The following is a 19,903-nucleotide window of genomic DNA, read 5'->3' as shown; positions in this document are numbered from 1 at the left end:
CCAAGGCAGTAGCCCATCCATGGAGAAAAACAAAAAGGGAGAAAAAGCACAACACTATGCGCCCGCAAACACCGGTCCGTGATCATCTCCAGGACACAATAAAAAGCAGTCGCCCAGTGATTTTGGGGTATTCATTGCCAACATCCATGCCTCCAATTCTCATCCAATAGTCTCAAAAGATCCCTCTACCGTGGGTGTTGGAACCCGCCAACAGTTGAGCCGTACTCAGATGGGGTATATGCGTCCGCTGGCGGATAATGTTGTCCGTGGGCCCCACCATAGGGTGCGCTGCTATAATCAGAAAGATGGCTGCCTCCGACAGAGGACGCGGTGGGGTCATAGGCTCCGTGCATTGCGGAACGACCATTAGGGTTGCTTAGGTCGTCTATTTCGCTCTGGTTCAGGAGGGCGTAATCTTCGTCACGGTCGCTTCTTGATGAGCCCATACCACCAACACGGCTTGATCGGAAGTCATCCTCGTCATCCTCAAAGTCGTGGGCGGGGTTGGAGGAAAAGGCGGCCTTGGACTGGGCGGCGAAAGTGGGGTCTGAGACGGCGTCTGGGAGGGTACCAGTGCGGCGGAAGTGCATGACATTACGGAAAGACATCCAGGCAGTTGCAGCGAAAAGTAGGCTATTTAGAAGTTAGCGCTGAAGTCGGTTGACCGCGAAATACAAAAGTCCACGTACAATATCACAACTCCAATGATGGTCGTCGCTTCGCTCAAGCTGCACTTCGCAGCGCTACCGTAAGCCCAGTTGTCGCAGCCAGATGCACTGCTAGTCGTAGTACTCGTGCTTTTGGTTGAGGAGCTGGTGCTGTCGGCGCGGCGGTTTTTGCTGCTGGAGCTGGAACTGCTATCGGTCTTGCTATCACTGGAGGACTTTCCAATACTCTTTCCCTGCGCGACATATGAGGCGAGACACACCCATGCGCTAAACCAGAAAATTGAGTAAAGGATATCGACTGTGGCGAAGGCGTAAACATTGCCGAAGCGGCGGGCTCGTGGCCACATGGGCACTGCGGCTAGGTAGATCAATGCGGGGAGACTAATCCAACACTAATGGAAGATATTAGCTGGGTTCAAGGTTCCAGACCTAGCTAGATCGAATGGAAGTAACATGATTGTTTGGGAGTCGAGAACGTACCAGGATCCAGTACCAGACTGTCCGTCCATCGATGCCATCGCCCTTAGTCCAAATAGCGATTGTTAGGGCCCAGGCGAGGAAGATGATAAACCCCTGTGCGAAATGGAGGAGATTCTTCGTCCTCCCCAGATTACCGGACGGTCTCGGAAGTGGCATATTGAGTGATGGAGAAAACAACACTGCAAGGGCGGGATCAGCCCTTTCAAAGAATCACCCGACAAGGGGCCTCGACAAAAAAGTCCGAATCGCGGGGAATGTGCGACTGAGGTAAGTCCAAACGGAAGCGAGTCGGGATAAATGTGGCTGTCAGACGAGGAATGGGGGGACAGATTTGGAGTTTCGGGGGGGACGCGCAGGTGTTTTCTTGGCTTTTGCAGTATCTTGGCTTTTGCAGTATTAGCCTCACTTTGGATGGAGGCTCTGCGATTCGGATGAGGATAACCAAGACGTCAGGCGTAAAGCTTAGAATGGATTCAAGATTGAAGATGGGTGCAAAGGGGAGAGCGCAAGTAATAATGTTCTTGTGATTCTCGACGATCGCCCAGGCGACAGCCCGGTTCTATTTTCGGGCGCTTCAGCCACGGTGGAGCCAGTACCAATGGAACAATATACCAATGAGCAAAGATTTGTGAAGCGGACGCCTAGAATTCAACCGCCACGTCATTTGCCGCGATCAACATCAATTTACGTGCTACAAATTACTACTAATTGCGTGGAATTGTCCTCAACCATCCCAAGATAGGAAACTTACATCAGAACAAATAACATCACAACAGCACCCGCAGAAGCATCGTCTTTCCACGTAATGTAGCAGGTCATCAAGAATGGCATCAATCGAGAATTCCGAGTTGCCAAGTGCAGTATAGATAGACATCTAAGTCTTCAAATCCCAGATCGTAAACTTCTTACCCGTGGACCATAGTACCTACTTGGTCTCTACTACCCTGCCTATATTGGTTGAAACCGTCGATCCATTCAACACGCATTTTATAAGGAAGACTTTGTAGCAATATTCCACATACTGTATACTGTTATCCTATACTGCGGAATGGATAAGGTTTGTCTTCTTTAGTGCTATATACTACAAATCTATCAAAAAAGCGGTCATGTGCGGCTGTGTCTTCACTGGAGGCGAAAATATATGTACATAATATTGTTGAATCAAGTCCGTTTCAGGCCTGGAAAACTATCCTTGAAGATTAATAAAGATGACTATTTAACTAACTAGCGGTGGACCCAGAAATGACGAGTGCTAAGCCTCTTTGGGATCTAAATGATTAGCATTAGTTGCCCACATCGTATACTTCCATCTACGAGGTAGATTCTTCCACTCAACGCATTTAACCACTCCTACTGTTCTAACTACTTTGCATATATTATAAACTATAGTCTATTGGCATTAGCTAGGCCTGTTCTTGAGGATTATATGACGAGCAGAAAGGTCTCGGAATCTATCGATACCTGCGATAAATGCAATACGGACTATGTGATCGAAATACGTGACCGTAGCAACACTCTGGCTCTGGTGGTCACGAAGTGGATGAATCTCGACCCTGGTCTAGATCCAGGTGATCCTCGCTGTATGGTCCATTCGAATGAAGAATCTCTTCCTGAATATATGGTTTCAAGTCCTCGGAATATCTTTGAAAGTATTTCTGACGTTTCGCTTGTCGAATTGTCTGATCAGAATACTGGCTACTTGGCACATAAAAGCTATAAAAAATCAATGAAAGACACTAGTGCAGAGGTTGATTCATTTCGTGGGCTTGGGTTAGTGACCTCCTGGGGTCTGCCGCGTGACTCGACATGGACTAGGAAACAACGACATCTGGAATGGGGATCAAGAGCCAAGATTAGTTGATCGCACTCTGGAATGATATACTAGGAGAGGTTCAGCTATACATAACTGTGAATTGGATGAATTTGAACTGCTGCAGAACTTAAATATACCCGAAAAGTCATCCAGTCGTGATTCATAGTAATCGTACATCATAATCTTCACTCTGCAAAGAAATTATCCTTCAATCCCGCTTCCCGCGTTTGCTTCAAAAGCTGCCAGGCTTCCCGCAAGGGCTGATACACATGCACATGCCACCACCAGGGAAGGGGATCATTGGGAGAGAACCGGGAATCCCTCCAGAACAGGAATGGTACGAGTTCTGCCCTAAGAACGGCGAGCACACGCTTGGCAATATCGAACGGAAGCAACAGCGAGACAAAGCGAGCCACAAGTTCATGATCCATGATTGTTGGCCGGGAGCGTGGGCTAGGTGAGAGTGTCGCGGGGACGTCCCAGGAAGCTGGCTCGATTGGTTGGTGCGATAGCACGGAAAGATAGCCGCGAACAGGGCATCGTGCATCGCGAAGAAGATTTTCCAAAGCCACAGCCCCAGGGACACAATCGGCGATATGAATGGTGTGGCGGACTGAAGATGCGTCGAACTCTTCGTCAACCAACAGCCGCACCGAAAGGTGGCCGGTCATTCGTGCACCACCCTTCTCGGCAAAGCTTTGCATGAGTTGGTGCACAGCTTTAGCAAGAGCTTCGTCCAGGGGAGATGCACCCCAGTGTGGAGAACGGGATTCGGCCAGGCGGACTTTGATGGCGTGGACATATCCCCGCACGACCAGCAGGTCTGCGAAAAACTCCCCAAGTCGGGTTTGCTGCTGAAGAACCCAGGGATAATCCTTGGAGATTTGGATTTCGCTGACTTCCGAATATGTCTTGCTGAGAGTGCGTTTGGGCAGAATGACATCTGTATCGCTGGAAATGGAACTCAGGCGTCGTATGTTATAAGACTTGCTCGGCGACCGGTGCAAAATCTTATGAATGGAATCGCGCGACTGAACCTGGTGATACTCGAGCACGGGGAGCTTTTTCTCGGTCAAATATTGACGAAATGACTTCGTGTTGCTGAAACAGGCGGTCATTTCTGTGTCAAATGCGATACATTTACAGCTCGTGCGACTCTCCACAACTTGTCGGGCCGTAGCATCTTCAATGGCAGATGCCTTGGGTGAACATGGAATCCATACATCAACTTTCTCACGCTGGATAATATCCAGTATCCTTGAGACGTAATGATCCTTGGGAACTCGATAGAATGCAACCAAGGTCTTCGACATCCCCCCTCCCGACCGAACTGGAAGATCCAGATCAACGACATCCACACCGACCACACGGTGGCCCTCCGCATCCCAAGCTCGCGCCAGAGCAAGCCCTTGCGAAGTGCCAATCCCAGTGATCAAGACGGTCTTCGGATAGAAATGGACATCTCCGAGAACCTCCTGGCGTCGACCGGATTTCGATCGGAGACGAACGAGTAGGATAGTAGCTAAGAGAATTGAATTGTCCAGGAACAAGAAAGCGAAAGAAAGGCAGACACGAAAAAGGCCTTTTACCAGCAGTCCGAGCACTTTCATTAGAAGCATTCGGTTCAGTATCTAGCTAGGTACACCGTTTCAGTGAGAACCAGCAGAGTGTGTTTAAATTAAAATGGGAAGCAATGGGAAGCAAGGTGTGACGAGTGAGGCTGGGAGGTCCAGCCCAATTGAGGGGCCGATCGGTGGGGATGTCGTAGATGTCACATTCCACCAGATCGAGCGACCACTTTACAGCTTATCTAATGTACCAAGAAAACAATAGATCCAGGCAAATATGTAGAATGTCGGCAAATCAAAAACTCTCAAGGGTTTGAATTTCCGACTTTATCTGATCAACTCGGCATTAAACGGATTCTCGGATTTGGTTACCTCAAATCCTTAGCTCCGAGGCTCTACACCCCGTCATTCTCCAAGAAGCACCAATCATTATTCGAGATCGGTTGATTCTTCTATCTTCCGCTCTAAATAAAGTCCATTCGGGTCCACGTTCGGCACATTATTGTCCAGTATATAAGGCGGTTGTTTTCTCGTATTACTTTCACTGAATCACCGTTCATATTCTACCAGAATTTACAGCTTCACTTGACCTCTCACCTTTCACTCATTCCGCAGCATACTAATACAATTACATATCTCCCAAAAATGTCCGCACGAGAGACCTCACCCCCTCCTCACGCCCGTCCCGGGCAGACTTCTGTAAGCCCATCTCTACTCACCTTCCAGGTGGACGCAATACAACGGATACTGATACAGTATCAACAGGACGAAGATCACCGAACAAGAAGACTTCTGCGTTGGGTTTTCGCCCAAAAGAACATTGACGAGATCCGCGGACACCCCGACAGGGTCCTAGCGCTCATAGATGAGTTTAGCAAGGATGAACGCATGATGACCGTCGGCCAAGCAAAGGGCAAGTACGTTCTAGATCTGATCAACGAAGTGAAGCCAGAAACCATGATTGAGCTTGGCTGCTTCGTGGGCTACTCTGCCATCCTATTTGGTGACGCTTGTCGTCGCAACGGTGGAAAGCGATACCTCAGTCTCGAGTTGAACCCAGAATGGGCAGCCGTTGCCAACATGCTCATTGAACTTGCGGGTCTGCGAAGCTTCGTCACGGTCCTCGTCGGCCGCAGCGACGTGACTCTCGACAAACTCTACCAGACAGGCGATGTCAAGAAGATCGAACTGCTCTTCATTGATCACTACAAGCCGGCTTACCTTACAGACGTCAAGCTTTGCGAACATCACGGCATGATCGTGCCAGGCTCCGTGCTGGCTGCTGACAATGTCCTCTGGCCGGGTAACCCGCCATATTTGGAATATGTCCGGAGCACTGTTGAGCAGAAGCGAGAGGCAGCGAAGCAGGGTCCTGAAAAGGGATACAAGACGGACGGCATGCTTGAGCGTTCGGTGAACTCCTTCATGCCTGAGGGTGATGTGCCGTTCCTCGAGACGGTCGGGAACCCCAATCTCGTTTACCAGAGTGAACTTAAGCAACCGGAAGGACATCGGGTGAGTCACATATAGTTTATGAAACGCGGACCATTGGCTAACCGGAAAACAGGATGCAATTGAAGTGACGCGATGTGTTGGAGTGCAGGAAGCATAGGCGTTGGAATCAGCCTAAATGACGTGGGGGTTATTTTTTTCTCTCTACAGCGGTTCTAACCGCCACAAGCTTCGATAACTGAGAAGGAAAATAAATAAATTAATAAAAAAACCAGTTGTCAATCACACAATAACTGCAAAACAATAGAAATAGTATAGAGGACCTTTGCCACATCGGGAGGCCGACGAACGGTATTACGGCATTTGTCAAGTGCTCCGCTCTGACCCAAAGTTGCCGTCGCCAGGACCTTCCCCGCATCGGTGATGCAATTCCGTGGGGATTATATAAGTCGTCTGCCATCCCACTCCAATTTTTTTTTTAACAAACAACACTCTCAAACTCCTCACACTATGGCCTCCAAGACTTACAACGTCGGTATTATCGGCTACGGCTTCAGTGCCAAGATCTTCCACATTCCTTTTGTGGCCCAGATCCCAGAGCTCAAGCTCTATGCGATCGTGCAGCGCACCCCCAAGGCAGACGATGATGCGGAGAAGGATCACCCAGGCGTGAAGTCCTACAGTACCACCGAGGAGCTCGTCCAGGACTCCGCCGTTGACATTGTGATTGTAACCACTGCTCCGGACTCCCACTTTGCGCTGTGCAAGTTGGCGCTGGAAGCGGGCAAGCACGGTTTGTCCTTAACCGACTCAATTGATTGAAACCCTGCTAATATCATGCAGTCATTTGCGAAAAGCCTTTCACTCCCACTTACAAGGAAGCCGCCGACCTTGTCACCATTGCGAACAAGCAGAACAAGCTACTGGCCGTGTACCAGAGTACGTCACCGATACCCCACTCTTACCCTGCCCACACATAACCAACTAACCTATAAAATAGACCGCCGCTGGGACGCCGACTTCGTCACCCTCTCTAAGCTCATCAAGAACGGCTCTCTCGGCCGTATCTCCGAATTCGAAACTCACTTTGACCGCCACCGCCCCGAGGAACCCGCCGCCGATGCATCCAAGTGGAAGGGCAAGGTCGTGCCCGGTGCATCCGCTATCTACGATCTCGGCACCCATCTCCTCGACCAAGCTGTGCACCTCTTTGGCCTCCCTCAGCGCGTAACCGGCTTCGTCGGCTCCGCGCGCGCAGTGAACAGCAACGGCTTCGAAGACTCCTTCACTGTGCTCCTGCACTACGCCAACGGCACCCTAGTCACCGCCAAGGCAACAGTCGTCAGCCCCGAGGAAGAGCAACTGCGTTTCTGGGTGCGTGGTGATAAGGGCAGCTTTAAGAAATTCCACCTCGATATCCAGGAGGATCAGCTCAAGGCTGGTATCAAGCCTGAGGATAATGGATATGGTCGTGAGCCTAAAGAGCGCTATGGTACTTTGACTACCGTGAAGGATGGAAAGACTGTTAAGGAGACTGTTCCTACTGTTGAGCCTCCTACTTACACTGAGTACTACCGCAAGTTTGTCCGCGCTCTTGATGGTGAGGGACAACTTCCTGCTAGTGGTGAGGAGGCTGCTCAGGTTATTCGGTTGATTGAGTTGGCTCGGGAGAGCTCTGCTACTGGCCGGACTTTGGATGTTTAGATTGGATCTATGTATGAAAAGCAACGAGATTACGATTAGCGGTAGATAGAGAAGGTTCAACTAATTGCATATGAAATATTCTTTCCAGGAGGTCCATTCACGTCTGTTTTCAAAGATAGTGGGTAATGGTATAAGCTTTTTCCAAGCGTGTAACAAGGAATCTCTATATAAAGGAGGAAGTTGAAGAAATTCAAATATTTCAGGGCTATACTGCTGTCGAATGTCTCGCTTTAAGTAGGACCGAGCCCTGAGAGTATTACTTTTTTTTTTACTTGAGATCTTACCACTCGGACCTTTCCTAGCATGTGTCAGAAGACTGTGACACTAGTATGAATCATATTTTTGTTCCAAAGTGATTCCACGTAATCCTTGAATGCATATTCCCGATTTTCTGTCTTGTTAAACGAGAAGCTAGTCAAACACTAATGAGAAACACTTGAGAAAGAATAGCCAAGGCTACACCAGCAAACTTGATAAGAGCAAATGACCCCTCTTTCTCTGTCAGTTCCACAGTCTGGTGGCACCCAACTTCGCAATGCAGCCTTCCCTGCATGCTTAACTTGGCAAACGTGTACTCTTGTAGCCCGAGCCTTGTGTTGATAATATATAACGAAGTGAAATTCCTGGTCTCACTGGAATTCGAATGACATCTCAAACACTTTCTTCGGAAGGAAATGGGGAAATGAGGAAAGAGGAGGAAGAAGAAAACCCACGCATGGTTCGGTAAGATCCTATGATCTGCACGGTTTGTTTGAATGGGGGCCATATGCAGCAAACATAACCCAACTGGGATTCCATTGCGAGGATAAAACGGAACTTCGCGTAAGGTTTCAACTCTAGTGTTTCAGATTCTCTCTACATGGAACGAATTCCGCCACATTGGCCCCAACCGATCCTCCGTCATTGGTTAGTCCCAGAGGCTCTCGGGCATCTAATGTTCTTATTGCTCTGACAGAATTCCGCAAGATGGCGGGCCACGTTTTTCGCGCAGCTCAACCATGCTGACCACATGGTTGTCATGCAGGAAGGCCCGAGCGACAGAATTTAATATTCATATGCTTTGCAGACCGCTACAATGCAGTCACATATATGTATTGGTAGAGTATCTTGAAACTATGCTGTTTATGATTAATTTTCTTTAAACGCAAAGCACAAAACACAACATCCCGTACTATGGATGTTGGACAATTGCCTGATTTCAAGGTCCTTTCTGAGGAATACAACTACAATGAAAAGACAACACAAGAATCAATCAGCCTCAAGACATCATCCTCATGGACCTACTGCGGACCACTCCTAAGCCTTGATCCCAATCATCTCCCATCATCCTTCAAACCCTGGGCCGATGCAACCATCAACGGATCCATCCTCCACCCTCTCCTTTCTTTCCTAGAATTCGTCCACAGCTTCCTATCAACAAACAATCTATCCCACTACTGGATCACCATCCGAGCCGATACAGGTTCCCACAATTTCGACATCCCAAGATGGCACACAGACGATCTTTTCTTCTCACCCACCCCAACACACCGTCACCGTCGCCGCTCCTCAGCCCTCTTCCCCCGCATAAGAGCAATAGCCCCAAGAAACAAAAGCGAAGACCTCACCCACTTACTAGAGGACTTCCCCTCAGCCCAAATAACAACCAAGACCCCCAACCCCACAAACTGGAAACTCACCACAACCCTCCTCGGCCCCGGAACACTATTCATAAACGAAGGAACAACGCCTCTCGCCCGCGAAATTCAACGCAGAATCAAGCATTCCGTTGGCGCAGAGAACCCGCACATCTGCGCTTCTGTGCGCTGCCTCGGCTGTGCCACGGCGGCGGAATCCGTTCGGTCCCGGCTTGCTGTTGAATTGGGCGATCATGAGGTCGTACAGGTGCAATCGGGGGATTATGTGTTTTTTAGAGTTGGGAGGGACACGGGTGCAGTGCATTCGGAGCCGATGAGCAACGGGGATCGGATCTTTGTTAATGTTGTTCCTGGGGATGAGGGGGATTTGAAGAGTCTGCTTGCGAGGTGGGGGATGGAGTATCCAAGGGCTTGGTGTGTTGGCTTACCGTTTCAAATGGCTGGGGTGCATTGGAGTGTTGGGGGGATTTGAGACTGTCTACCTAGTGTTTTGGAAGTTGCTTGCAACTGCAAGTTGCGTGGTGGTGATGTTTATTGGAGTGGCTATCAGTGCTATTGTACTGTAGGATTGGGTTGAGACTTTCTGATACTATGTTTCGGTAAATAAATAATACCAGCTTGTTCAATTTAGCTCTTTGTATTTTGACCTTCGAAATCTCAGGTCTTTGTTAGAATTTATACAATCGAAGATGATAGGTTATCAGCACATTTTAGATGACATAATGAAAATGCCAAGCCACTAACACCCAAAACGGGTTTTTGTTACTAAATGCAACTCCGATGAGTGGTGGTGGTTAATAATGGAGCATAAACGAGGATCATACAAAGGACAGGCTAGGGTTCTGCCTAGGCTGGCAAGTCCGCGGAGAAACCCCGATGATTGTCCCTGTAGATGGCTCTAGAGTGTACCCCGTACCCACAATGCCATGTCTTTAGGAGAACTTGCCCCTTGCGTGCTGGTAACTTGCCCAATTTCTGTCTCCTCGTTCGTAAAGGTGTACTCCGTACAAGTATAATCGGTCTGATCTTCATACACCTTCATGGAGTTATCGCATATATCCCGGGTGCTCTCTCGAGCTAATACATGGCATTTTGACATCGATCGATACCTGGACCCTCTGGTTCCGGCGCCGAGATGGAACGCGGTGCCCAAGCCTGTGGCCTATTTCCTAGGCTATCGGGCTGAGCGACCTAAGCCGCTTGGGAATATTGTCATTGCCTTTTGGTCTCTCATCGGTGCATTCTCTGGCGTAGCCCTGGTGGCTTCGGTTTCCCAGCATGTGCCGTCATTTGAGGCTCGGCATGTCCCGGCGGTCATTGGCAGTTTCGTAAGTAGATAGAATCTTCTATCACGGCAACGAACAGTCACCGAGCCTCATGCTAACCAAGAGCTGTGGTGACCAGGGTGCTGCAGCTGTCCTTGAATTCGGTGTCATCGACTCGCCTCTTGCACAGCCAAGGAACGCATTCTTCAGCCAGATGATTGCCTGTTTGGTTGGCGTGGGCATTTCTAAGCTCTTCGCCTTGAACCCCAGCGCAGAGAAGTATACGTCTCTTGGGGGTGCGTTGTCCTGTGGTGTGACCACTTGGCTCATGGTTCTCACGAATACTGTACACCCGCCAGCAGGCGCCACATCGCTACTGGCCGTCACAAATTCTCAGACTGCCGGGTTGGGCTGGTTCCTGTTCCCGGTGATGATATTAGGCGTCACTCTGATGCAGACAGCGGCTCTGCTAATCAACAATATAAATCGTCGGTTCCCATTATACTGGTGGACACCCCGTTCCCTTTCACGGGGAAGTCGAGACCTTGAGAAACATAGGAAGGAAGCCCCCGATGTTCCCAGTCGATACGAGGACAGCTTGGGTGAACTTCGACAGTTGGTGGTGGGAAGAGACGAGATTTTGATTCCAGATGGAGTATATCTGACCGGAACGGAACGAAAGATCTTGGAGAGGATCCAAGATCGCATATAATACTGTACACCTCTAGGGTGAAAGTAAACAGATGACGGTTATCAGTGGCAAAATGTGGACACCTGAGGCAACAAGTTAAGATTGTGCGGTGACGTCGAACCTCCCAATCAGAGTAGTCATTGTGGCCCACTGTAGAGATTTTTTTTTGTTCGATTTTTGTCGAATATTTCAAGGGGCGTGTGCACTTAATTGTAAAAAAGTATACAGCCATTCAAGTTCATCTTTTTTCTTTCAACATTAACCTAAAATCTCATACTGGACGAAAGATTCGATATCCCAGAATTTTCATATCGATAAGGGCTTTTAGGCACTCCCCACCCATTCTCGCCCCTCTACTCTCCGCCCCGCCAGTGACGCTCCACTAAGCCTTTTTGCATTTCTTTTGCCAATCTCTTCGTCAACGGGTCTTCTTTTACTTTCCCCTCCTTCTACCCCCTCCCCCTCCCACCCTAATTTTCTTTTACACAACCGCCACAATGGTTTCTGCTTCGAAGGCCGCCCGTATGGCCAAGCGTGCCGAGGCCGGCGACAAGAAGTCCAAGAAGGAGGCTGTCGACTCCGATCAGCCCGCTACCACCGATGAGAAGATGAAGGAGGTCGAGAAGCTCACCCAACAAATGGATAAGCACGGTCTGTCCGATCGTGTCACCACCGGTGTCCTGTCCTCTCTCCCTGCCTCTCGCGATGTCAAGATTACCTCTGCCTCTCTTGTGTTCCACGGAAAGGTCCTCATCACAGACTCCACCCTCGAGCTCAACTTCGGTCGCCGTTACGGTCTCCTTGGTGAGAACGGTTGTGGAAAGTCCACCATCCTCAAGTCTATCGCCCAGCGCGAGTACCCCATTCCCGACCACGTTGATATCTACCTTTTGAACGAGGGTGCTCCCCCTAGCGAACTTGGTGCCCTTGAGTGGGTTGTTCGTGAGGCCGAGAACCAGTTGGCCAGCATGGAGAAGAAGGCTGAGGAGATTCTCGAGAACAACGGCCCTGAGGACCCCATTCTGGAGGATCTGTACGACGTAAGTAATTTCCCTGGAAAGAAAACCATCTCGTCAGTGGAATTGGAACTGACATATTTAACAGCGTATGGACAAGATGGACCCCTCCACCTTCCAGATGCGTGCCTCTCTTATTTTGACTGGTCTCGGTTTCAACAAGACCACCATCCACAAGAAGACAAAGGACATGTCCGGTGGTTGGCGTATGCGTGTTGCCCTCGCCAAGGCTCTTTTCGTCAAGCCCTCCCTGCTGTTGCTTGATGACCCCACTGCTCACTTGGACTTGGAGGCCTGTGTGTGGCTGGAGGAGTACCTGAAGAAGTGGGACCGCACCTTGGTGCTGGTTTCTCACTCTATGGATTTCCTGAACGGTGTCTGCACCACCATGATTGACATGCGCATGCAGCAGCTCATGTACTACGGTGGTAACTACGACTCTTACCACAAGACCCGCAGTGAGCAGGAGACCAACCAGGCCAAGGCCTACACCAAGCAGCAGGAGGAAATCCAGCACATCAAGAAGTTCATTGCCTCCGCTGGTACCTACGCCAACTTGGTGCGTCAGGCCAAGTCCCGCCAGAAGATTCTCGACAAGATGGAGGCCGATGGTTTCATCCAGCCTGTCATCCCCGACCGTGTCTTCACTTTCCGCTTCGCCGATGTTGAGAAGCTCCCTCCTCCCGTCCTGTCCTTCGACGATGTCAGCTTCTCCTACTCTGGTGACTGGGCCGACACCCTGTACGAGCACCTCGACTTCGGTGTCGACATGGACTCCCGTACCGCCCTCGTTGGCCCCAACGGTGTTGGCAAGTCTACCCTCCTCCGTCTCATGACCGGCAAGCTCAGCCCCATCGGTGGCCGTGTCAGCCGTCACACTCACTTGAAGCTCGGTCTGTACAGCCAGCACTCCGCTGAGCAGCTCGACCTGACCAAGTCCTCCCTCGAGTTCGTCCGTGACCGTTTCCCCGAGAAGTCTCAGGACTACCAGTACTGGCGCCAGCAGCTTGGCCGTTACGGTCTCAGCGGTGAGGCCCAGACTGCCATCATGGGCACCCTGTCCGAGGGTCAGAAGTCTCGTATCGTCTTCGCCCTGCTCGCCATCGAGTCCCCCAACATGATCCTGCTGGACGAGCCTACCAACGGTCTCGATATTCCCACCATCGACTCTCTGGCTGATGCCATCAACGCCTACCAGGGTGGTGTCGTCGTCGTGTCTCACGATTTCCGTCTCCTTGACAAGATCGCCAAGGACATCATGGTCTGCGAGCACAAGACTGTCCGTCGCTGGGACGGCAGCATTGGTGCCTACAAGAAGTACCTCCGTGACAAGATGGTTTCCTCCGGTGCCGTCTAAGCGTTGCTACCGCTTAAATTTCCATTTTCCTATATCTTGATGACGACGAAATGCTAGACGAGAATCGAAGGAATTACAATGCTTCGCGCTCTAAAAAGTTCGGAACCCACGACCCGGCTCCCATCCGGTCGAGTCTTCAAAGACAGTAGACTCGCGCCTGTGGTCTCCACCATCATAGGTCGCTGGTTCTTGATTCCCTTTTTGTTTTTCGTTTGTTCTTACCTCACTTAGATCGGTGGTCATTGTCTCCCTCGCTTCTAGAATTGGGCAACAGAGGGCGGGTTGTGACTGTTTGGTCTTTTTTGGTTTATTTTCTTTTTGTTTCTGCCTTTTAAGACGTTTGTTGTGATGACTCCCCCAACCACCGCTCTTTTCTCGATATCTGGTGGGGAAATCTCCACCTGTGTTGAGATTTTCTTTGCATCTTTTTTGATAGAGTGACTGGTTCTTCTACCTAGACGGCGATCTGGGTGAGGCTGGTCCTTGTTTCTACTTCTGAATCGCTGTATCTACGGATTCTTCGGGTTTTGAATTGGAATGGTTTGCTTTCCTACCACTTGTTCTGGACAATATTTGTAGCCGTAGCTGTAGCTGTGACTTTGTAGGTTGGAGACTTCGTTGATAAGGTTTGAGATCGAGATCTAACGTTTGGGAATATCTATCCTTGTGCCTTATGTATAGAAGTTGGCGTAGTACTAAATAGTTCATCAGAAACTTTTGCATGTTGACAAGAGAAAGAATAAAATCATTGCTTTGTCCGCTCAGCAACCAACTCAGGACCAAACATATCCGAAGCACCACCCCTTGCCTTCTCTTCCAATTTCCGCTTCTTTGCCAGCCGTTCAGACTCACTCTCAGAAGTAACCTGGCTCGAAACAGCTTGTGGCTGAGCAGAGTAACGCTTCTGCGCTATGTTAACCTTTTCAGGATTCTGACAGTGATACAGCTTCTTCGCAATACGCTTCAAGTCCTTCATCTGATCCGGGTCCGAAGAGAGAGTCGTAAACTCGTTAAGGAGTGCAGAGCAGTCGGTCAAGATTTTGTGCAACTTGGAACGGAGTTCATAGAGCGGATTCTGTAGATCCGATTGCTCTGCACTGCTGGTGGCCGTGAGAGGTCCACCGAGTTTTGTATCAAGATAGAACTCGGCTAGAGGTCTATCAGCGAGGAGTAAGGCCGAGAGCCAGATCTGGGAAGGTGTGTAGAGGAAGTAGGCGTCTGTCATTTGGGCCGCGGATTTGAGAGTCTCGCGCGTTGTGCCGTGGGCGCGGGCAATGCGATCTGAGATGGAAGAACATGGGACGGGAGGAGGAGCAATGGAGAGCAGTCCTTGCTGGAGTTGCTGTGGTGTTTGGTGTAGGAGGTGAGGACCGGGTTGGCCTTGTCCTTGTGCGATGGCCTGGAGCTCCATGACTCCACCTTCTAGGCCGCGGAAGGGATGTCGGACGTCGAATGTGAAGCGCAGACCTTGCATGAGTAGGAACTCAGGTGAGATGACGTCTTCTGTGGATGTGTCGCCCGGGATTCCGTCTGCGAATTGCCGTAGGGACATGTAGTAGTTGTCTGTTTTTGTCGCCAGGAAGAGCGCACATGCCATAATTGATTTCGGGTGGTATGTCATTGGGGAATTGGTCAGATAGAAACGGCGGAGATATTGAATCGCAGTCGCCTGGAGTGAAGCTGTTAGAGCGGAGCATTAAGTACTTTTAGGGCCTTGACTTACGCGGACCATGGTTGGCAGTGGTGGCCTGTATGTCTCTCCGAGCTCCAGCGTCTTCTCACAGTAGTATCGGACCAGGACGAGCTCCTCCTCTGGCGTCAGACACTCTATCTCCTTCTCATTTGGGTCCTTTGCTTCGCCATCGCTGGCTGGCTGTGGTGTCCCAGCTGCAGAAGGTGTGGCAGATTGTTGTGTGGAACGCGCTCGCTGCAATGCAGCGCGTACCCGACCACTTGCTATTATATTTGTTCTTTCACGGAGAGCACCCAGAGATGATGTAGTATAGGACCATAGGCGGAACTGTGAGGAGGCGCGGTAGATGTCGTCTTCAATCATGTTGACCAAAGGCCGAGCTTCGCGCTACGGAGCGATGACCGAAGCCTGGCAGTGTATGGTATCTGTTGACTTATGTTGGAAGCAATTCCGGATATGAGGAAAGTTGAGATAATTGCAGGATCCAAAGCTGGGCAGTCATTCGCAGGAAACAAAGATCATTGCGCGCTGAGGTTGTGAGCTTATCGATAATCGATAAGGAAGCCCAGCAGTCAAGCTACGGTGGGCCACATGTAGTTAGTTATATGTATCATGCGGACAGATCAGCTAAAATCCTTATATGCAAATAGCATAATTTCAGCAGCAGTAGTTTACAAATTTACAAAGCTAAGATAAAACTTGAAGTCCAGAGTCAGTCAGCGTCCAATAATGACTAGCAAATCAGACATCTTTCCATCTATGCCACTGATCCGATAATATGCAGCATACTATGTCTATTTATTGGAAAATCAAGGCTAGAGAGAAGGCAGAAAGAAAGAAAGGAAAGCAGTAAGGGGAGCGCGCCAGTCCTCATCCAGATTCTCTAATTATAATGATCATATTGTCAAATAAATAAAAGTAACAAACGTAAATCAGAGTTGCTCTTCTAAACAAGCATCTACTTCGGCAGGCATTCCCTTTCTAATTAATAAGACTATCAGCTACTTTACCCTTAGTATAATTTTGGATAGGGTCGGGTGGTTTTATGAAATCTACTGCACATGTGGCAAGTACAATACAAAACAGAATCCTAGGGGACGGTGAGATCCAGTGATGTGATTTAGCTGATCTGTCCCATGATACCTACTATGTCCCACTGTAATCAAGCTTTATACTAAGACTAGACCAAGACGAATCTTGGAATCCTCACGTATATTATCTACTGTATAGTACCTGCTGCTGTTTAATATGTTTGATTTCATTTCATGCACATGTGTGTAAATCACAGTACTCAAAGTGAAATGACAAAAGTCCCACCCTATCTACCAATCCAAGTATGTACATCTTCATCGCTCATACAATCATCAACGTAACGGCCCAGCTTCAAAGCTACTCTCCAAGAAGGCGGGCAGTAATATCACCCATTTGACCCTCTGAGAGCTCACCGTCCATGCCTCCATTCCGTTCGATTCCAACATCCCGAAATGCTGATACGACTCGAGCCACATCAAAGCCCATGCTGCTGAATCGATCGATCAGGTCTTTGTTATATCCGTCGTATCTAAGTATGAAACGTCAGCATATGCATCCCCTAGTCAACGAGTTTTCAGTACTTACTGGGCCAGGTTATCGTGACCAGCTCCCTCTGTCTCATCTAGACCATCCCCGTTCTCAAAGCCAGTTGAGGGAGCGCCCGCATATATCGAAGCCCACTGTCGCGCAACACGCTCGAATTCCTTCGGCCTTCTCAGCAGCATGTTGGCCACCTCGGCGTCTTGTGGGTCCTTCGGCTCCGGTGTGCTGAGCAAAGATTGCAACGAAAGAAGTGCGGATTTGATAGTCAGCACAGGCGACCAAGCACTGGAGAGAGTATCAAGACAAATAGCACCCTGTGTTTATGATGAGTATGGAATGACATTGAGCCACGGTAACTTATTGACTCTGACTGCTTACTGTTTGACTGCTGACATTGGGATGCCAGACTTTGGTCTCGAACTTCATTACTGGAGGGCGGAAAGGGTAGTCGGTCGGGATTTTGATGTCAATGTTATATGTACCACCCTCATAAGGCGTGCCTGGGGGGCCTGGAAAAGAGCCTCGCAAGTGTGTAATGTCCTCTTGTTCGTTTACAGGCGTAGCCGTAATCTGGGACTTTTTGTCGGAGTGGATGTCGGCCAACTCCTTGCCAATTCGACGCATTCGGTTGCTGGCCATGATGTGTCGTTTATTTTTCCAACAGAATCGATCTGGACAATACAAAAGTAAACCGTGGTGCTTCGCGGGCGTGCGTGATCGTGTGAGCAGCGATCAAAGAGGAAGGTACAGGTCGAAGTTGGAACCTGGCACAATAGAGATTAACGGAAGAGTTCAGAGAGCTGCGCTAAGGAACATGACAATCTATTTGCTTCTGAGGTGAAACAGCTAGAAATAACGAGGAATCCTGGCAGCCTTACCTTGCTAACAGAGAGGAACTATGGACGATTAGCTCCAGTCACAGCTTTGAAAAGGCTCCACTTGGATTCGAGATATAGTCCAATGGTAATAGTTGTATACTGGCCTGCAGGGCCTATCAGTTGTTATCAAGTCCAGTCCAAAGCTGAATGTCTTGTTTGATCCCGCATTGTTCAACGGGCTACCGCCGAGGACTACGGCAACTGAAATTCAGGCAACAAGGCGCCAATGACGCAGATCATATCCTGAGGCACCAAGTATCACGTGCACATGGCAACAGCTGCCAGCTCTCGCGGACCCCCGAAGCTGCAACACCAACTGTATTGACAGCCCATCTCCTATCTCTCCCAACTCTCACATCTCATCTCCATCTTTCCTGAATCTTGATATCAGCACACATCTATATCATCTGCAGCACTTCCCATGAGATTTTGACAGCGTTCCTCTCGCTGGCTTACAAACATGGTTCGTCACCCTGCCTACTCAGCTTTCAGGTCGCATCTGCTAACAGATCATCGAACAGGGTAACCAGCAGTCGAACATGGGCGGTGGCTCAGGCAATGGCGGTGATGATAAGGATAAGAAGGTATAATTGCCATGATACTCCGTGACTCGACCAGCTCTGACCGAATCTCGCAGAAGGACAAGCCGAGATACGAGCCCCCTCCACCACCGACCACTCGCATCGGAAAGAAGAAGCGCAAGGCCGCCGGTCCCAGCACAGCCTCGAAACTGCCAGACATCTACCCGACTTCCCGATGCAAGCTTCGTTATCTTCGAATGCAACGAGTCCACGACCACCTCCTGCTGGAGGAGGAATACGTTGAGAACATGGAGCGGATGCGCAAGACTAAGGCCCAAGAAAACGTCGATCCTGCTAGATCGGGGGACCTGGATGTGATGGACCGTAATGCGGATGAGCGAAGTCGAGTTGATGACATGCGAGGAAGCCCAATGGGTGTGGGTAACCTGGAGGAGTTGATTGACGATGACCACGCCATCGTTTCCAGTGCTACTGGCCCCGAGTACTACGTATCAATCATGTCCTTCGTCGACAAGGATCTTCTCGAGCCCGGTGCTAGCATTCTTCTGCATCACAAATCGGTATCAGTCGTTGGTGTTTTGACCGAGGAATCGGACCCGCTCGTTTCGGTGATGAAGCTGGATAAGGCCCCCACCGAGTCATACGCGGATATTGGTGGTTTGGAGAACCAGATCCAGGAAGTTCGCGAGTCGGTTGAATTGCCGTTACTACACCCCGAGCTCTACGAGGAGATGGGTATCAAGCCACCAAAGGGTGTAATTCTCTACGGTGCTCCTGGTACCGGGAAGACCCTGTTGGCCAAGGCTGTTGCCAACCAAACCAGTGCTACCTTCCTTCGTATTGTCGGTAGTGAGTTGATCCAGAAGTACCTGGGTGATGGACCGCGTTTGGTCCGTCAGATCTTCCAGGTTGCCGCTGAACATTCACCGTCTATTGTTTTCATTGATGAAATTGATGCTATTGGTACCAAGCGTTACGATTCAACATCTGGTGGTGAGCGAGAAATTCAGCGCACCATGCTGGAGTTGCTTAACCAGCTGGATGGTTTCGATGACCGTGGCGATGTGAAGGTTATCATGGCGACCAACAAGATTGAGACTCTCGATCCTGCCCTGATTCGACCTGGTCGTATTGACCGTAAGATTCTCTTTGAGAACCCGGACCGTAAGTGCTACTTCCTCCCAATCCTCCAGATGTCCTCAACTCACCCATCTCTACAGAAAACACCAAGAAGAAGATCTTCACGTTGCACACATCCAAGATGTCCCTGGGCGATGACGTGGATCTGGATGAGTTCATCAACCAGAAGGATGATCTCTCCGGTGCTGATATTCGCGCCATTTGTACCGAGGCTGGTCTGATGGCCTTGAGAGAGCGCCGCATGAGAGTCCAGATGGATGACTTCCGCGCGGCCCGTGAGCGCATCATGAAGACAAAGCAGGATGGTGGCCCCGTGGAAGGATTGTACTTGTAAGCGCTGACCCGTGCTCTATCGGGACATACACTGTCGAATTATGCGGTGGAGTCCTACAAGCATTGATCTGTGTATTTTAATGGACCGCAT

At 49.7% G+C, this 19,903-nt stretch overlaps 10 protein-coding genes across 10 annotated transcripts; 6 read left to right on the top strand and 4 right to left on the bottom strand.

The window, feature by feature from the left end:
- Positions 1 to 185: 185 nt before the first annotated feature.
- Positions 186 to 1,304, bottom strand: N7520_009040 (uncharacterized protein; the record flags this gene model as incomplete). Its single annotated transcript, XM_057142974.1, has 3 exons — positions 186 to 633; positions 690 to 1,060; positions 1,149 to 1,304. The coding sequence occupies 3 exons, from the start codon at positions 1,302 to 1,304 to the stop codon at positions 186 to 188; spliced, it is 975 nt and encodes a 324-aa protein (XP_056992262.1).
- A 1,842-nt stretch (positions 1,305 to 3,146) lies between these two features.
- On the bottom strand, positions 3,147 to 4,571 carry N7520_009039 (uncharacterized protein; the record flags this gene model as incomplete). Its single annotated transcript, XM_057142973.1, has 1 exon — positions 3,147 to 4,571. The coding sequence occupies one exon, from the start codon at positions 4,569 to 4,571 to the stop codon at positions 3,147 to 3,149; it is 1,425 nt and encodes a 474-aa protein (XP_056992261.1).
- Positions 4,572 to 5,174: 603 nt separating this feature from the next.
- Positions 5,175 to 6,141, top strand: N7520_009038 (O-methyltransferase; the record flags this gene model as incomplete). The annotated part of the gene is made up of 3 exons (XM_057142972.1): positions 5,175 to 5,228; positions 5,295 to 6,044; positions 6,097 to 6,141. 3 exons carry the CDS (start codon positions 5,175 to 5,177, stop codon positions 6,139 to 6,141), a joined length of 849 nt encoding a protein of 282 aa, XP_056992260.1.
- A 350-nt stretch (positions 6,142 to 6,491) lies between these two features.
- On the top strand, positions 6,492 to 7,685 carry N7520_009037 (putative NAD binding Rossmann fold oxidoreductase; the record flags this gene model as incomplete). Its single annotated transcript, XM_057142971.1, has 3 exons — positions 6,492 to 6,774; positions 6,825 to 6,920; positions 6,982 to 7,685. The coding sequence occupies 3 exons, from the start codon at positions 6,492 to 6,494 to the stop codon at positions 7,683 to 7,685; spliced, it is 1,083 nt and encodes a 360-aa protein (XP_056992259.1).
- A 1,173-nt stretch (positions 7,686 to 8,858) lies between these two features.
- N7520_009036 (uncharacterized protein) lies at positions 8,859 to 9,794 on the top strand (the record flags this gene model as incomplete). Its single annotated transcript, XM_057142970.1, has 1 exon — positions 8,859 to 9,794. One exon carries the CDS (start codon positions 8,859 to 8,861, stop codon positions 9,792 to 9,794), a length of 936 nt encoding a protein of 311 aa, XP_056992258.1.
- Positions 9,795 to 10,362: 568 nt separating this feature from the next.
- On the top strand, positions 10,363 to 11,299 carry N7520_009035 (HPP family protein; the record flags this gene model as incomplete). Its single annotated transcript, XM_057142969.1, has 2 exons — positions 10,363 to 10,650; positions 10,727 to 11,299. The coding sequence occupies 2 exons, from the start codon at positions 10,363 to 10,365 to the stop codon at positions 11,297 to 11,299; spliced, it is 861 nt and encodes a 286-aa protein (XP_056992257.1).
- A 476-nt stretch (positions 11,300 to 11,775) lies between these two features.
- On the top strand, positions 11,776 to 13,651 carry N7520_009034 (ATP-binding cassette family ATPase ARB1; the record flags this gene model as incomplete). Its single annotated transcript, XM_057142968.1, has 2 exons — positions 11,776 to 12,318; positions 12,383 to 13,651. The coding sequence occupies 2 exons, from the start codon at positions 11,776 to 11,778 to the stop codon at positions 13,649 to 13,651; spliced, it is 1,812 nt and encodes a 603-aa protein (XP_056992256.1).
- Positions 13,652 to 14,396: 745 nt separating this feature from the next.
- On the bottom strand, positions 14,397 to 15,707 carry N7520_009033 (TFIIH complex kinase subunit CCL1; the record flags this gene model as incomplete). The annotated part of the gene is made up of 2 exons (XM_057142967.1): positions 14,397 to 15,320; positions 15,375 to 15,707. The coding sequence occupies 2 exons, from the start codon at positions 15,705 to 15,707 to the stop codon at positions 14,397 to 14,399; spliced, it is 1,257 nt and encodes a 418-aa protein (XP_056992255.1).
- Positions 15,708 to 16,733: 1,026 nt separating this feature from the next.
- N7520_009032 (E2 ubiquitin-conjugating protein UBC1) lies at positions 16,734 to 17,558 on the bottom strand (the record flags this gene model as incomplete). Its single annotated transcript, XM_057142966.1, has 3 exons — positions 16,734 to 16,905; positions 16,962 to 17,233; positions 17,298 to 17,558. 3 exons carry the CDS (start codon positions 17,556 to 17,558, stop codon positions 16,734 to 16,736), a joined length of 705 nt encoding a protein of 234 aa, XP_056992254.1.
- An 834-nt stretch (positions 17,559 to 18,392) lies between these two features.
- N7520_009031 (proteasome regulatory particle base subunit RPT2) lies at positions 18,393 to 19,813 on the top strand (the record flags this gene model as incomplete). The annotated part of the gene is made up of 2 exons (XM_057142965.1): positions 18,393 to 19,503; positions 19,560 to 19,813. 2 exons carry the CDS (start codon positions 18,393 to 18,395, stop codon positions 19,811 to 19,813), a joined length of 1,365 nt encoding a protein of 454 aa, XP_056992253.1.
- Between the last annotated feature and the right edge of the window lie 90 nt (positions 19,814 to 19,903).

Source organism: Penicillium odoratum (assembly GCF_028828045.1).
Source record: "Penicillium odoratum strain IBT 22623 chromosome Unknown utg000006l_segment0_segment0, whole genome shotgun sequence".
NCBI classification, from domain to species: Eukaryota; Fungi; Ascomycota; class Eurotiomycetes; order Eurotiales; family Aspergillaceae; genus Penicillium; species Penicillium odoratum.
Note: the sequence above shows the minus strand (reverse complement) of the source record. Positions and strands in the feature narration are given on the sequence as shown.